Raw genomic sequence first — 17,437 nt, 5'->3', positions numbered from 1 at the left:
TGTGTAAACGAAATATAACTTTACCTTCCATTTTCTTCAACTTTGCTTCCAATTTCTTCTTCCTAAAGAAAGTTCAATTTAATAAATTAAAGGGAACAAGAAATTGGCACTTAAAATAATTTTCCAGCCTTCTGTGCTTTTTTTCTTACTGTCGCCCGCAGTGTGTTTTAACTAGCAGAAAATAAATTAATGAAATGAGATTTTTGTATAACTTACCAGTAAAATCTCTTTCTTGCTCTTCATTGGGGGACACAGGAACCGTGGGTATAGCTGTGTCCTCTAGGAGGCGTTGACACTAGTAAAAGCCATTAGCTCCTCCCCTGGCAGCTATACCCCCTTCAGCCTGGAGAGAGAGCTTCAGTTTGTGTACAAGCTGTAGGAGAGGTCAAGCCAACCAAAGAGAAAACATGGAACACCAACCATGCCAAATGACCCAACTGGGTCCAAAACAGCAACAGCTACAACTGTGGCCAGACAATACTGGGTGGGTGCCGTGTCACCCAATGAAGAAGAGGAGCGAGAAAGAGATTTTACTGGTAAGTTATACAAAAATCTCCTTTTCTCGCCCCATATTCACTGGGGGACACAGGAACCCGTGGGATGTCCGAAAGTAGTCCACAGGGAGGGAAAAAGCCACAGACCCATGGAAGCAATCGTCCCTGCAGGCATCTAAGAACTGTCGCCTGCAAAACCCACGACCCACGCAGCGACCGTCGATGCATAAGTATGCACCTGGTAATTTCTTGTGAACATGTGTAAAGAGGACCGGAACCGCCTTACACAACTGTGCAGCCAAAGTGCGATTCCGCCTAGCCCAAGAAGGGCTCACCGCTCTGGGAGAGCGAGCCGTGACACCTAAGGGTGGAACCCTGCTCCGGGCGCGGTAAGAGTCAGCACTTGCAGACCGAATTCAACGTGCAATCACCCATTGGAGGCCGCCAATCCCTAGTGAGGACCTTCTTGAAAAAAAAGGGGGTCCGTACGCCGAGAGGGACTGGAGGCTGCTAACAATGGAGTAGAGCTCTGACCACATCCATAATGTAACTCACTTCCGTAGGGTGCGAAGAAAGGGACAATTTCGTCATAGATATGGAAGTCAGAGACCACCTTCGGGAGAAGAAGGAATGAGCCGGAGAACCGCTATATCATTGCGAAGAACCAGGAAGGGAATCTTGCAAGAGAGCACACCCAACTTAGACACCCGCCTGATGGATGCGATAGCCACAAGAAAAACTACCGCTAGGACAGGAGCCGGAGTAAGAACTCCCGCAAGGGCTCAAGTGGAGAAGACAGGAAAGGCTGAGAGAACCACATACAGACCCCAAGGCTGTAAGGACGGTACAACGGAACTGTATGTGCCCCTCCCAGAATGAAGGTCCCCATGGGTGCTGTGAGCAACACCGCTCCTACAGTAGTAGCCAGAGCTTGCCCTGTCAGCACGAAACTGAGGGGGAGGCCTGAGACTATCTGTAGAAGCCACGTACCACACTGTCCCAGTTAAGTAGAGCTAACCTTAAAACTCTACCTGGAAGAGGGCAGAACAGGCACAACTGCCAAGCTAGCGCCAGGGTAGGACCCCTACCTGAGGGGGGATGTCCCACTGGAGCGACCACGAACTCGAGCATTAGAAAAGCCGCACCTGTGGAGTAGAACAAGCTGTAGGAGCTAAACCTGAGTGCCAGCAGAACCACTTTACCAGGGAAGGGGGAGTGGTGGATAGAGTATACGGAGTCAGTGAAAACACTCGATTCGCTGGACTGTACTTCCCATATATGGGCAATGGTGTACGCACTACGTATTGATGCGGACAAAACCATGACCGACTCGAACAACGGAGGCCCATGGAGATGGGGGGTCTCTAGGACATAAAGTGATGCTAGGAACCCACTGAGAAGACAGAGGGTGTTCTAATCATGCGCAAAACCAGCACCAAAGGAAGGAATAGCCATCGTGTCCACTGGTGGCACCCATATAGCACCCGGGTAAGAGTGGCGGGCACCTGAGAGTACCGACTGTTGCCACGCCCCCTTGGAAATAAGCAAAGGCACCTAGAGCCGTGGTGCCGCAGAATTGCAGCATCCGAAGATGTTTAGTTATTCCCCGTTATTGGATCACTTGCGGAAGGGGGTAATGCAACAGAAGCACGGTGATGTGCAACACTCCGCCTATGGACGGATAGTGCGACAGTCAGAACCGTATTCAATGGTAGTGCAATTAGCTACTTAAGGAAGGTGTAAGCATACGGCAAGTACTAGCCAGTCGTAGTGAGAATACCCCACCTATGAAGGGGGGGGGGGGGGCGAATGCGCACGGCGAGAAGTAGTGCATATGGCGAGTCCTGTACCCCGTGGGAGTGCAATTGTTGCACCCAAGTACGGCGGTAATGCATTGTTACACATTGTAACCAGTGATAATGTCATCGTGGATCTGCATATGGCAGGTCTCGAACACCATGCCATTGTACTTATACATTATCCCATGCCATAGGTGGACTAAGGCAGGTGCTGTATCCCGAAGTAGTGCAATTACTCCACCTAAGGAAGGGTTAATGCACATGACAAGTACTACTGGCCACCTTAGACGCAATCTTAGGAGATAGCTTCGGACTCATGTCAGGGTCTGAATCAGTGATTCTCTCCCTCCCCTCCCCCCCCCCCCTCTCCGGGCAGAGGGTGTGTCTGAGCGTGGGTTGCGAGGAGAAAAGCAGCGCTGTGTTCCGCTCGCGTGCAGGTCTACTCCTCAGAATCTCGCCCCTGGCAGTTGTGGACTGCGCAGGTGGGGACTTATCAACAAAACTACCCAGGGGGTTGGATGGGAGCTTGTAGAGGTCCGTCTTCCGAATTGCGTAGGCGGTGTAGTATCAATCAAGCTACTTCGGAGGTGGATTGCATAGGTAGAGAATTATCTCCCAAACTAAATTGCGCACGTGGAATTATAAACTAAAACGACCCAGAGGGTGGATTGGGAACATCAGCTGTCCTCCACAATCAAACGGCTCAAAGGGCGGATTGGGAACTATGAGAGGTGCCCGTTATCTGAGATAGGACACGGGCCCAGTGTGGTACTGCGAAGACAGGGAGGTCTTGCGGTAATAAGGGGTGTGGAGAGGGCCATATGGACGCACATTTATTATTTATTTATTTTTAACTAAGATGACTACCTCAATGACAAGAGGCAGGAAGGGTTAAATTCCTCCGCATGAGGAACATTGCACTGGGAGTGCCACACCCCCTTAGAACGCTATCTCTCTTCAGATATGCCGGCCAAGAAGGGTTAAGGTCATCTTCATGACTTGGTGCGGAGCTAGCAGGTTTCTGGGGAGAGGGAAGAAGGGCGCAAAGTTTTCGCACCAGAGAGCACATGTGGCGAGGTGTCCACTGTTTTTCCATCTGAAAAAGGGGGGAAAAAAAAATAAACTAAAATAATAAATCTTCAAGAGATCTCTGCCTGCCTCCTATTGACTAGAAAAAAACTGAAGCTCTCTCTCCAGGGTGAAGGGGGTATAGCTGCCAGGGGAGGAGCTAACAGCTTTTACTAGTGTCAACGCCTCCTAGAGAACATAGCTATACCCACGGTTGCTGTGTCACCCAATGAATATGGGCGAGAAGAATAAATAAACCTTCTCGCCTGCTCCCTACTGCTCTGTTACAGATCCCTGCATCCATACAGCAAACTCATGAGGTCACATGCACCACTGTAGTCAGTGACTGACCTTAGCGGTGACGTGTATCCAAGAGGCATGTAACTGCTGGATCATGGGACACCTTCTTGGCACATATTATTCAGTTTGATTGGTTACAGGCCAGGGACTGGAAGATCACTGAACAGAGCCAGGGAGCAGCGAGCAGGCGAGTGTGATTTATTTTTTATTTTTTTATTTGAACAAGACATTGCTGGGGAGAGTACAACCCCTTGAAAGGAAATTCCTTTATAATGTCCACATTAAGGGCAGCATAAAGTAGTGACAAACGCAGAAATCACTGGTGTGTTTATCTTAAAGTAACACCACTGCTAAAACCTTGGTTTAAAAGGGGCTTGTGCAGAGCAAAGATAGGTCATTAATAGCATATTGACGGGGGTTGGACTACTGGAACTCCAGCAGATTGGCTATTTGAAGGGGTAAGCAGCACTTGTGTGAGCACTGCTTCCACATCAAAATTACCTGCACATACTCTCGCTTGTAGAGGCGGCGCAGTGTAACTATAACTGCGCGTCCCATTCAAATGAATGCCACGAGTAGTGGCAAGTAATCCGTGTGGTTGCTGCACAGGTAATTTAGTATTGGAAGCAGCGTTCACACAAGCGCCACTACCCCTTCAAACAGCTGATCAGTGCATGGAGTCGAACCTTTACCAATCTGATATTGATGACCTATTCACACTGCACAACTCCTTTAATGCCAGCAGCAAAAGCTGGAGAAAAAGTTTGCACCACCAGGAGTCTGAATTTGTCCCTGACCATCCATTGGTGGTTTGCAGTTCTCTCTTTGGGGGGGGGGGGGGGGGACAACAACTATCAATCATTAGCTGGAGAGAAGGTCAACTCATGACCAAGTTAGACCCATGTTGTCAGCGTAAGCTTCTTCTCCGGTGCCCTCTGCCAGCATTAAATTGTAAGTGATCACCATCGGTGTTACTTTAGCAGGTGACAGACTGTGTGTTCCAGTGGGTCTGTCACTACTTTATGCTGCCCTTAGAGGACAGCAAAAAGGTTAGAGGATCCCTTTAAAGAGAACCTATCGCCACAAAATGCAGTACAATCAGCACACACCAATTTATAGCGCAATGGAACGGAGCAGATTGATATATAGTTTTGCAGGAAAAGATTCAGTTACACTTGTAAATCTGTACAATTTACCTGCCTCTCCTAGCACTTCAGCATCAACAGGAGATTAGGCTCATCACAGCAAGCATGCTATGCAGCTTCCAAACTCTGAATAAGCCTCTCAGCTCTAGTCATTCCCCTACCAATGAGCTCAGCAGGCGCTCCTGAATCACCTTGGGCTAGGGCAAAGTGGTGTACTGGAGTGGGAAGGGAATGGCAAGTCCATTACCAAACTGCCATTCCACACACAAAAAAAAAAATATTATTATTATTAATAATAATAATAAATAATAATAATAATAATGCAGTCCTTTATACCAAATTCACAAACAAGCTCCAACAAACTATGTTGAGGCAACCCAGATTTCCTGATTTTATCTCATCAATCTAAGCAAACCAGGCAATATATACACCCCATCCTGTACCTTTTCAGACATAGCGATACAATGCATAAATTTAAATCAATAATGTTTTTAGACCATTATATGTTATATGTTAGCAATGCTGTGGTGTCGGTAGAACAAAGTTCTGACTCAGAATCCCACATTTTATCATGCTCTTATTCATAAATGCATAGCGGCTATATTCAGTGCTTGCCATAAAAGGGAATAAATAACTTTTCACAAGGGTCCACAGCCTGCCTCTGCTATGGAAAGATCCATACCTGCCATCTGCAGTTCTAGTCCTGCACACTAGCTCCCGTGTGTCCATCTTCCAAGTCCAAGGCTTGTTTGCGTCCTCTTTGGCATGGGCATGATCAGCTGCAGCCAATGACTGGCTTCAGCGGTGCTGTGCCTCTTGTGCATGTGTCACCACTGAAGCTAGTTATTGGCTACAGAGGAGAAGATGATCATACCTATGTCAGAAGATGTACACACAGGAGCTGGCATGCAAGACTAGAGCGGCAGGGCGTAAGCAAGTATGATTCTTTCCATAGCAGAGGCAGGCTGCAGACACCTGTGAAAGATTACTTATTCCCAAACATCACCTTTAATGCTCGCTTGCTGTACTGTCTAGCAGTTCTGAGGTGACCGCAGGCATTCCCACTGGTGAACTTCCTCCTCAGGTCTTTACTACTGAGCATGTGTAGCAAAGTTTAGGGCATTGTAACTAAGGGTCTAGGAGCAGCATTAAGATACCTAGTATAAGAGACAGGAGAGCAGAGAACCGATTGTCTATTACCACTAGAACCCCCTGCTCAACATAGTGCTTGATAAATGAGGGTCTTCAATTGATAAAACATAAAATACTAACCTAAAACATAAAATCTAAACTTTTCCAAATGTTTATGAAAATTATTACACAATAGATAATATTTTTAAGCTGGAGTCAGTATATTTCTCTACTGACAGACTTCACAGCCCGGCAAGTTAAGACCAGTGTAACCAATGGTTACAGTTACACGGAAAAATCTATTTAATTTTGTACATAACATTATTGTATCCATCACGGTATTTCATGGCCTACACACCAAACACTGACAAATACGTACACGATAACACTCTTTTCACACTCTTCCTTCACCCTGATGTACTCCATTTGAGTTTGCTGGTGGATCTTGAGAGTTGACTGCAAAAGAAAACATTTTGAAGAAGTTTATCATAAAAACCTACTTTGATCTTCTGCTTTTAATTAAGATATGCATTTAGCTGAGAAATTAGAAAACTTCCAGCAGACAAACTGATTAACTTGCATTATGAGAATTACTTACTGACTGTTTTTAGCGCTTTGACAACAGTTTTAAAACATTTGCAACTTTTAGACACATACATAATGTCTTAATGACCATAAGGCTACATTCACAAGAACGTATTTTCTTTCCGTGTCCATTCAGATTTTTTTGCGGATAGGATGCAGACCCATTAATTTCAATGGGTCCGCAAAAAATGCAGACAGCACACTGTGTGCTATCCCCCATCCGCATGTCCGTTCCGTAGCTCCGCAAAAAAGATAGAACATGTCCTACTCTAGTCTGTTTTGCTGACAAGGATAAGCATTGTTACAATGGATCCAGAAAAAAAAAAAAAAAAAAAGAGAAGATACCATATGGAACGTCATCCGTTTTTTTTTTTTTTTTTTTGCAGATCTGCAATTTCCAGACCGTAAAACACATACGGTCATGTGAATGTAGCCAAAATGAAACAGTTAGAACCAACTAGTGACATGAATGAATGCTTCATAGTAACATCTGTCATGGGCACAAAAAAAATTAAATTATAATAAACTCATGTGACTATTTATCCAATATCAGATCTAACAACAAAGATCTCTAGTAGAATCTGAAATACACCATTAACCAGGGTGGATAAAAATCAATGATTAAAAAAAATGATTTTTATTTAAATCTGATTTTTTTTTATTTAAATCTGATTTTTCAATATAAAATGCTTTGAGGAAAATATATTACCATCCAAAGGTTATTTCATTATGAAAAAGATTACTTTCTCGTGCATGGCATTGGGGGACACAGCACCATGGGTATATGTCCAACTACCACTAGGAGGCACTAGACACAAAGTGTTGGCTCCTCCCAGGTGGGCTATACCCTCTCCACAGGCACGAGGCTATTCAGTTTTAGTCTAGTGTCCGTAGGAGGCAGACCTGTCCTGCTTTTTTGCAGGTTCTGCTGTTTTTTCCACAGTTATACCTGCTGCAGGCTGGGGCTCCATCGTGTTCCACTTTAGTTGCCCCCCCTGCGGGCGCGTACTTCGGTACCATCGCCGGTCACCCAGTCCCCACGGACTGCATCTGCAGTGGCTTGCCGGCATTCCCACGGTTCCCGTGTTGAGTCTGCCGAAGGGGTGACCGTGCTGCGCCCGAAGACATCGGATGGTGAGTATATCGGATGGTGAGTATACTCACCTGTCCCTGTGTCCCTGCCCCAGGGTTAGGTTCCCTTCTGTGGCCAGGGGGATGGGATCCACCTTAGCTGGGGGTCCTGGGGAGCCTCTTCTTTCCTCCTAGACAACCCCCCCCCCCCCTTTCATGGTTTTTCCTCCCTTCTTTTCCCCCTCGGTTGGTCTTTTCTCTCCTCCCTGGCCACACAGTCTCTCCCTGGCTTCCCCGCTACTTTAGTCCCCGGCTTCTGCCGGGACTAGGCCTCATCTTCTATGGCCTGTCCCCGGCTCCCAGGTGCTCCGTTTGCCCTGATATGCCCATCACCAGGTGTCGCTTCTCCCCCCCCTACCCTCCTCACCTATTTTTATGGTCCGGTGGGCCCTCTCTCGGCCGTGGTTCGTCCCGCCCCCCTTGCTCCATTCCCGGCCGCCTCATAAAATCGAGGCCCCGGCTTTTGGGCCTGCTAGGCCGCAATCTTCCCGGCCCCTCCCCCTTGCTTCCCGGGCTTTTCTGAGCCCTGCCTGGCCCTCGGGAGGAGCTATCTCCTCACCCTTTCCTGGGCTAATGTGTTTTTTCTGTTGGAGGGGGTGGTTAACCCCTCGATTGCTTCATGTCCCCTGCAGCCCTACTGACCACCTCTTTTTTGGGGAACAAGCTGCTGCTGCTGCACCTCTTTGGGGGAACACTGCGTCCGGGTCAGGATAGACAGCCTCTGCTGGCTGCTTTTTGAGCATCTCTTCTCCCAACACCTCCTCGGTCGCCACGTGTTTTCACGTGCGTCCGCTGTCTACAATGGCTGCCATGCGGTCAGCCTGTCCCTGCTGGTGTGCAGTACCTCTTCCCAGATCCCATTGTTCAAGGAAAACAATCTTTTTGTGTAGGTTCCCCATGAATGGGTCCCTCCGTGTCAATGCCATGGGGACCTTGGCCGACTCTCCCTAGCAGTGTCGCTGGAACGCTACCAACCCAAATTGCGGCCACCTCTGCCCTCCCAGGGTCCTCCCTGCAGATGGGGCATGCTCAGTTAGGGGTACCTGCACCCGGGTTCGGCGAGGGGTAGCTCACAGTACACCCGAGGGTGGTCTCAACAGGGTCCCACCCCTCCTCGGCATCCTCGGATCCCCCCCAGGACAGGCCTGAGGCTGGTGACGAATCCTTCCTGTCACCCCATCCGTTGCCTCTGGGGACACCTCTGCACCGATTCCGTCGGAACAGAGCATCAGGCGGTCTTCCTCCATATAGAAGCCCTCTGGGAGGTCAAGACTACGTGCACGGAGGAACCTCTCCTACCTAAACAGGGTTGGTATCCCCTCTAGTGGATTTTCGGATGGTGCTCCCCTGACCGCACAGGTATTCAACCGCACAGGTAAGGCAGCCGTCCCCGTGTTTAGCATACTGAGTCACCTACCCGGTGTCTGATACGTACGCCTTCTCCTTAACAGGGGGGTTCCTGCACCACTGCCGTAGGCTGTCCCTGACAAGCCTTCCTGGTTCCCCTATACCATGGGCTATCCTCTACACATTTGAGAGTGTTTCCGTGGGGTCCCCATCCTGGTGTTGGTGTTCGCCACTCTACCTCATTACAGGGAGTTCCTGTTCTGGGCAAGCGGTTAGCTCGGCTATCGCCTCCTGTAGGTTGGCGAGTTCAGAGCAATTGTACAGCCGCCTTGCCCCTTTTCTTAGGTAGTGTACCTACAGAAGCCATTACTCCTGGCTGGCTCTATGGTGTTCCATACAGCACTATTTCTCCCTTCCGGGTGAGATATACAGGCCGCTTCAATTGCCGTTGCAATTGCACCTGTCTGTTCCCAGCCACTTTGCTCCTGTCATAGGTGGAGTACCTACACCATCTCCTGATGTTGTAGCCGATTCCCCTGGCTGGCGCTATGGTGTTCCATGCGACACTATTTCTCCCTTCCTGGCGAGATATACAGGCTGCCTTTAATTGCCGCTGCAATTGCGCCTGTCTGTTCCCAGCCAATTTGCTCCCTTCACAGGTAGAGTACCTAAGCCATCTCCGGTGCTGTAGCCGATACCCCTGGCGGGCTCTGTTGTGTTCCATGCGGCAACATTTCTCCCTACGGGCGGAATATAGAGGCCACTTTCAATTGCCGTAGAATTGCCCCTGTCCGGTTCAGTTACCTGTCTGTTCCCTGCCGCCTTGATCCCTTAACAGGTGGAGTACCTGCACCATCTCCGGATGCGGTAGCCGTTCCTCCTGTCCAGCTTTATGGTGTTCCATGTGGCATTTTCTCTCCTTTACAGGACGAGATATTGAGGCCTCCTCCAATTGCCGTGGTCATTGCACCTACCTCATCATAGTGTGCACCAAACAGCCATCTTACTCCCTTCATGGGTAGAGTCCCTGAACCGTCGCCGATGCTGCAGCCGTTCAACCTGTCTGGCTTCTAGGGTGTACTATGCGGCCCTGTTTCTGTTGCCATTGCACCTACCTGATTGTGGTGTGCACCTGTCTTGTTCTTTGTGGTACCGTGCGGCCCTACTGGGTTCCATTGTTAACGCGGTTGCTGTTGCACTTCTCTGGGTCTAGGGTGCACCATGCGGCCACATTGCTTCGATCTGAAATGTAGTTCCTCTAACACAGCCATATTTCTACTTTACAGGTTGTGTACCTGTACCCTCCGAATGCTGTCGCATTCCCAGATGCTGTGGCTATGTTTCCACTCTCCTTAGTTGGCAACATGCAGCCACTTTACCCATATTTTAGCCGTGTGTTTGTAGTACCCCAAGCGCTGGGCCCTGTGGTGCGGTCTGTGGCTCAGTTTCTGTATTACTGGGTGTTTTCTGCCCACGGGTTCTAAACTGTGCTGCGGATGTTGGTTCCATCCATTTGGTTCTTCCATACGTCTGCCACTCCGTTACTGTCGCGCTCATTGGTCTCCTTGTACCTCTCAAGGCACTGTCTGCACCAGGCCACCTTCGTTTAGCATGTGCATGGTTACCATATCTGGCAGGTGTGGGCCAGCCCAACCCCCACCTTGTTGGTCTAATGCTACTTCTGGTAGCTCCAGTATATGACTGATCTGTCTGATCCGGCGGGTGGTCCTCATTCAACCACGCTCCCTACTCCGTGGCCAGGTGGTTGTTGGCCTTTGTGCTAGAGTTGCTCTTGCCTTCTCTTTACGGTACTACGGTATGCTGTGCTCCGCGTTACCCCATGTTATAGGGGAGTACTCGCGTTGTTTCCCAATTGCTGAGCGGCCCATTCCTGGTGATGTACAAGGATCTCCACTGGATCTTCTACCTTGTTTGGACACGTAGCTGGTGGCATCGGCCGCGGTTTTCGGTCATCGCTGGATGTCCGCCACAGGGAATCCTTCTGGGTCCACGGCTTTTATCATTGCTGGACGTCCTCCCTGACGGGTCAAGGAAAGGACCTCTGATTGCCACACACACCTGTCTGAATTTTCAGCTGATTGCTCTGGTATCGGACAGGGCCCCGTAGTTCCTTCTGGGTCCAGGTGTTTTCGGTATTCCCTTGTATTTTCTGCTTAGTTGTGCTACATGGCGGAGGGGCAGTCCTCTTGGACCTTGCCGTCGTCTGCACCTGTCTGGTACTTTCTCCCCCCTGGGAGTTTTTCTGTATGCCGGTCGCAGCTGGTTTCTACATTTCTATGTAGGCTACCCCGGTTTTTTCATGGCGACTTCTGCATTCCTTATGCATATGGATGTCTGTCGTTTTGTGGTACATCCCGAGCTGCTGTACTTGCCCTCTCTGGGACAATGTTTACGGTTTGCTGGTCAATATTCTTGGTACGGCTAGTTGTCCATGGCCAATGCCCCTTCCCCTATGGTGGTTTCTTTTCGCCTTTCCTGGATATTCTGGCTTGCGTTGTCTTCTGGTGGTTCAGCTCCTGGTTCCTTGTGAGCCCATACTGGGTACTCCTTTCTGGAGTCCCTGTCCCCGTTCATTTGAGGTCCTCTTGGGATTTGTGTCTTTTTCCATCCTCCCACGTCAAGTACCTGGTATTGAGTGGTTTAGTGCTGCGGTTTGCAGTTCCACCGTATGGTCTCCTTCGGGAGGGACCTCCTCCTGTTGTAGAACCTTTCCTCTTTAGGTTTTTTTGGAGTGCTCTCCTACTCCCATGTCTCTCAGTCCAGTGTGTCCTGCGAGGTTGCCTGGCCTGTATCTGGTTCCTTTTTTCCATGATACTTCACATGCCCAGAGTTTCCTCTGGTCTTACGCTTCACAGTGATATCTTGTTTTCAGAGGCTTGTGCCTCGTCTCCTGTTTTTGGGGACGCAGGAGCTATCGTTCTTTTCCTGGATTTTAACTACAACCGCCTCCTTCTCCAGGGTTGGCGGTTTCCTCTAGCAGCCTTGGGTTTTCACCTTTACATGGGGCGCTTAGCTTCTTTCCTGGCCTTGCGGTGAGGGGAGTCCTCCTCCCTTCACATGTGAGCCTTGCTATGGCTTCTCCCACTCGTTTGGTTTTCAGTGCTTCCCCGTTTCTTTTCTCCCCTGGCCTTTCAGGGGATGGCCACAGGTTTTTTGGGTCTGAGACAATGTAGAGCGTTGGGTAGTTTCACCACGCGGTGCTGTCCTAATTTTTTTCTCCAGCCCTTGGCTGTGCTCTGTTTCCTTTTGCCACCTTCTTGCATTTGGTATTTTCTTCCAGTCATTTGTCCTGGGGTGCTGGCAGTCTTCCCTGCTTCTTCTGAGGTTTCTTCCTTGTTATGGAACCTCTTGCCCATCTTGGTTTTTTCCTGTTGGGTCACATGGTTCTCCTGCACCTGTATGCCCAACCGGTGGCGCGTCTCTTCTTTTCCCTCCCTCAGGGACCGCTTTGGGACGTCCCATGGTGCTGTGTCCCCCAATGCCATGCACGAGAAAATTAGATTTTTTGTACTCACCATAAAATCCTTTTCTCGTAGTAGGCATTGGGGGACACAGATCCCACCCTATGTTTTTAATTCCGCTTCTCCGGGCTGGTCTCTTGCTCTTTCCCGGTACGGGAGTTGTTGGTTCCTTGCTTTTCTTCTCTCTCCTACTGCTTTTGGTACAAACTGAATAGCCTCGTGCCTGTGGAGAGGGTATAGCCCACCTGGGAGGAGCCAACACTTTTTGTGTCTAGTGCCTCCTAGTGGTAGTTGGACATATACCAATGGTGCTGTGTCCCCCAATGCCTACTACGAGAAAAGGATTTTACGGTGAGTACAAAAAATCCAATTTTTTAATTATGTAGAATAAGGCTGTATATGTTTAATTATTTGTTAAATTCCATTAATCCATTCACAATGTCATGCTCTTCCAGAGGTTTTTGTAAGATTACTGGGTAGTTTCTCTGCCTACAAGATATTATCACAGATGCTTGGTTTAATTTTGGAGTTCTCAAAACTGAATTTAAAACATGAAGAGTTGAGAAAAAGATCTTAATCCTAACTTCTACAAACCTATAAATACAGAATCAACCCCTTCAGTGCTAAGTTTAAAGTTCAGTAAATAGAATATAAAACAGTATTTTTCTGATTGTTTGGAGTGGAATAGATCTGCACAAGAAGAAAGTGAAACTAAGTGTAAGGAGGAAAAGGCAAGCAGACAAGGAGTACTACAAAATGAAAGTGAAACTTTCTGAGCACAGTACTGCACAGCCACAGACTGACAAGTCTTTGGATCTTTTTGCGTGTATGACCTGAGGTTTATCACATTCTTTCCTTGGAGGAAAAAAAACTATAATGGCAGCAGGCCGTAAAAGAGACTCCGTTTGGCAATATTTTAATGAAGTTCCTTTACCTATCTGTAAGGCAGGCATGCGTGCAAAATGCAAACACTGCAACAAACATGGATGTTTGAGCAAATAACATGCTGTAATGTTATTGTTTCAGTTGAATACATCCTATTTAAATTGTTATTATTAAGGTAATGATTATTTTTCTCCTTCCTAAGCACAACAGAAAAATTGTCCAAATATGAATCTTTATGTAAAAATCTATGATTTAAATCAAGCCTTAATGACTAGTGATTTAAATCTGTTTGATTTAAATCAAATCCACCCTGCCATTAACCCCTTCCCACATTCACGTACGTGGGGGAATGTGGTGCCTTACCGATAGCCGGGCCCCTGCTGCATCCACCGGCATCACTGTAGGTGGCGATGCAAATGGATTAACCCTTTCACATGCCGCGGCATGTGCAGGGTTTACAGAAGGAGGGGGCTCCCTCTGATTTCATTGGCCGCCACAGGCATTGGAGCCTGCTAGCTATGGAAACTCAGGAAATCCCGCCTGAGGACTGGGTCTCTTAGGGAACTGTCAGTGTCTAAGACGCTGACAGTTCCTATTCAGTACAATACAGAATTGAAACAGGGATCAAACCCCGAAAAGGTGAAGTCCCACAGTGGGACAAATATAAAAAGTAAAAATTATAATAATAAAAAGTAGACCATGGTGTATATGTATAAGATAGAGATTATATACATATCACATGACCTAACCCCCTCAGGTTAACACAATAATAAAAAAAAAAATTATTATTTATATATATATATATATATATATATATATATATATATATATATATATATATATATATATATATATATATATATACACACATATACACACACACACACACACACACACACACACACTGTGCTAAAAAAAAAAAAAAAAAAAAAAGTCTTCAACTGGGGAAACCCGACAACCACTTAGGCAAACGCCGGGACCTCAAACAAGAAGAAACTCAAGAAGGGTGGGATCTGTGTCCCCCAATGCCTACTACGAGAAAAGGATTTTACGGCAAGTACAAAAAATCTAATTTTCTCATGCATGGCATTGGGGGACACAGCACCACGGGACATCCAAAAGCAGTCCCCGAGGGAGGGAAGAAAAAAGCACCATGCCGCAATCTAAAGCGCAGCTGCTTGCAGAACCTTGCGCCCAGACTGGCGTCAGCAGAAGCCAGGGAATCAATATGGTAGAGAAAGTGTGAACTGACGCCCAGGCGGCGGCCCGGTAGAGCTGGGAAGCTGATGCCTGATGACGCACCGCCCAGGAAGCCCCAACTGCCCTAGTCGAATGTGCGGTCAACCTGGAAGGGGGAGAACGGCCCTTCGTGATATAGGCCTCCTTGACGGCCGACCGAACCCAGCGAGAAATGGTGGCCTTGGAGGCAGGCAAACCTTTATGAGGGCCCACAAAAGGAGTCCGAACGACGGAAGGGTTCCATGAGGCGAAGATACAGGCGATGAGCCCGAACAACATCCAGGCAATGGAGGGATTTCTCCCTAGAGTGAGAAGGATTAGGGCAGAAGGAAGGAAGAACGATTTCCTCATTAATATGAAACGAGGAGACCACCTTCGGGAGAAAGGAGGGAACTGGGCGCAAAACCACCTTGTCCTGATGGAACACCAGGAAAGGCGAACGGCGCCACAAGTTCGGAGACCCGGCGGATGGAGGTGACAGCCACGAGGAAGGCCACCTTAAACGAGACAAACGACAGAGAGATCTCTGCCAAGGGCTCGAAGGGTGAAGACTGAAGGGCGTCGAGGACAAGATTCGAGTCCCACGGCTCCACCGGAAAGCGAAGGGGAGGGGCTCGGCGAGCAACGCCCTGGAGAAAAGTCCTAACCTGAGCCGGCGAGGCCACAGGACGCTGGAAGAGGACCAAGAGGGCCGAAATCTGCCCCCTGAGAGAAGCCAGGCAATGACCCTTCTCAAAACCGGCCTGAAGGCAGGCCAGAACGAAAACACCCGGATTCGCACCAGGTAAAATACGCTCTCCAGGACCGGTAGTAAATGCGGGCCGACTGGGGCTTGCGAGCGGGAAGCATCTTCTGGATGACCGAGTCAGAGAGGCCACGGGACTTCAGGACCGCAGTCTCAACAGCCACGCCGTCAAAGAAGGTGAGGTAAATTCAGGTGGAACAGAGGGCCCTGGGGAGAAGAAAAAAAAAAAAAAAAAAAAAAAAAAAAAAAAAAGATGGTGGCGCAGAAGAAGTCGCCATGGAACGTCGGCGAGCAGAAACACCAGATCTGTGTACCACGCCCTGCGGGGCCAATCCGGAGCAACCAGGATCGCCGGAACACGGGCTGCCTTGAGACGCTTGAGTACTCGGGGCAGGAGAGGAATGGGGGCGGGGGGGAAAGATACAGAAGGTCGAACTGAGACCAAGGAAGAACTAGGGCGTCGACCGCGAGAGCCTAAGGGTCCCTGGACCGCGCAACATAGCACGGGAGCCTGCAGTTGAGGCGCGACGCGAAGAGATCCACATCGGGAATTCCCCAACGGTGACAAAGTTGGAGGAACACTTCTGGGTGGAGAGACCATTCGCCCGGGTCGACGAGCTGGCGACTGAGGAAGTCTGCCGCCCAATTGTCGACCCCGGGGATGTGTACGGCGGAGAGGACAGGGACGTGCTTCTCCGCCCACCGCAGGATACGGGAGGCTTCCTGTAGGGCCATCACACTCCTGGTGCCCCCTTGGTGGTTCAGATAGGCCACGGCGGTGGAATTGTCCGTCTGAACCTGGATCGGGAGACGGCGGAGACGTGGGGTCCAGTGAGACCGTGCCAGGAAAATTGCTCCGAGTTCGAGAACGTTGATCTGCAGGGAGGACTCCTGAACAGACCAAAGACCCTGGACAGTGAGGGACTCAAAGACCGCCCCCCACCCGAGAGGCTGGCATCCATGGTGATCACCCGCCAACTGGGGGGGGGGGGGAGGAAGGAAGGACCGGCACAGGGACACAGTCCGAGGATTCAGCCACCAGGACAGATCCTGGCAAAGCTCAGGAGAGAGACTGGTCCAGCGATCGAGGCCTGCCGGGGACTTGTCCCACCTGGATAAGATGAACAACTGAAGGTCCCAAGAGTGGAATTCGGAATAGGGAATGGCCTCAAATGAGGTGCGGAGACTAGTCACCCCCGCCTGAAGAGAGGCAATTTTCTCTCGGGGAAGGAACACCCACCCGAGGCGAGTGTCGAAGATCATGCCCAGAAAAGGCATCCTCCGGCATGGGACGAGAGAAGACTTGGGCAAGAGCCCGGATCAGAAGGTCATCCAGGTAAGGCACCAATGGCACAGAGAAGGGCCACGAGGGGCGCTAGCACCTTTGTGAAAACCCTCAGGGCGGAGGCCAGGCCGACGAATTGAAAATGAAGAGAACCTAGCACGAAGGAACTTTTGATGGGAGAGGGCAATGGGGACGTGTAGATAAGCGTCTTGAATGTCAATGGACGACAGGAACTCATCCGCCTCCAAGGAGGCGATCACCGACCGGAGGGATTCCATGTGGAAATGACGGACGCGGACGAAGTGATTGAGCGCCTTCAGGTCCAGGATTGGACGGAGCAAACCGTCCTTCTTGGAAACCGTAAACAGGTTAGAGTAGAAACCCTGAAAGCGTTCTGATTGGCCCGAAAAAAAACTAGTCTGCCCTGGCGGGGGATGTCAGGAAGAACCGTCCTGACGGAAGACCGGAAAATTCGATCTTGTATCCGGAGGAGACCACCTCCAGAACCCAAGCGTCCTCCACACTTGCTTGCCAGATATTCTGAAAGGCGAGCAGGCATCCCCCCCCCCCCCCACCCGAAGCAGAGTCATGCAGAAGGTGGCTTAGTGGACTGGGGGCGAGCAGGTTTGGGCTTGGCATGCCAGGAGGGCTTGGCCTTACAGGAAGGCCTGGTGGACTTCTTGTCAGATCGGGCGGGAGGGGCCCAAAAGGAACGAAAGGACTGCGCCCGAGAGGACACCCAGGGAAGCGACGGTGGCGAGGCTGGTTCTGGGGAAGAAGGGAACTCTTACCACCAACGGC

At 49.5% G+C, this 17,437-nt stretch overlaps 1 protein-coding gene across 1 annotated transcript in view; it reads right to left on the bottom strand.

Annotated features, from left to right (window-relative positions):
* Positions 1 to 17,437, bottom strand: part of ICE1 (interactor of little elongation complex ELL subunit 1) — a 169,175-nt gene that overhangs the window by 121,105 nt on the left and 30,633 nt on the right. Inside the window, exons 7-8 of the mRNA XM_044293011.1 lie at positions 6,317 to 6,393; positions 25 to 62 (exon numbers count right to left, since the gene is read on the bottom strand). Coding sequence (XP_044148946.1) covers positions 25 to 62; positions 6,317 to 6,393 — 115 coding nt within the window. The remainder of the gene's footprint in view (positions 1 to 24; positions 63 to 6,316; positions 6,394 to 17,437) is intronic.

The sequence above is a fragment of the Bufo gargarizans genome, chromosome 5 (genome assembly GCF_014858855.1).
Source record: "Bufo gargarizans isolate SCDJY-AF-19 chromosome 5, ASM1485885v1, whole genome shotgun sequence".
NCBI lineage: Eukaryota > Metazoa > Chordata > Amphibia > Anura > Bufonidae > Bufo > Bufo gargarizans.
The sequence above is the reverse complement of the archived record's forward strand: the minus strand, read 5'-3'. Positions and strand labels throughout refer to the sequence as shown.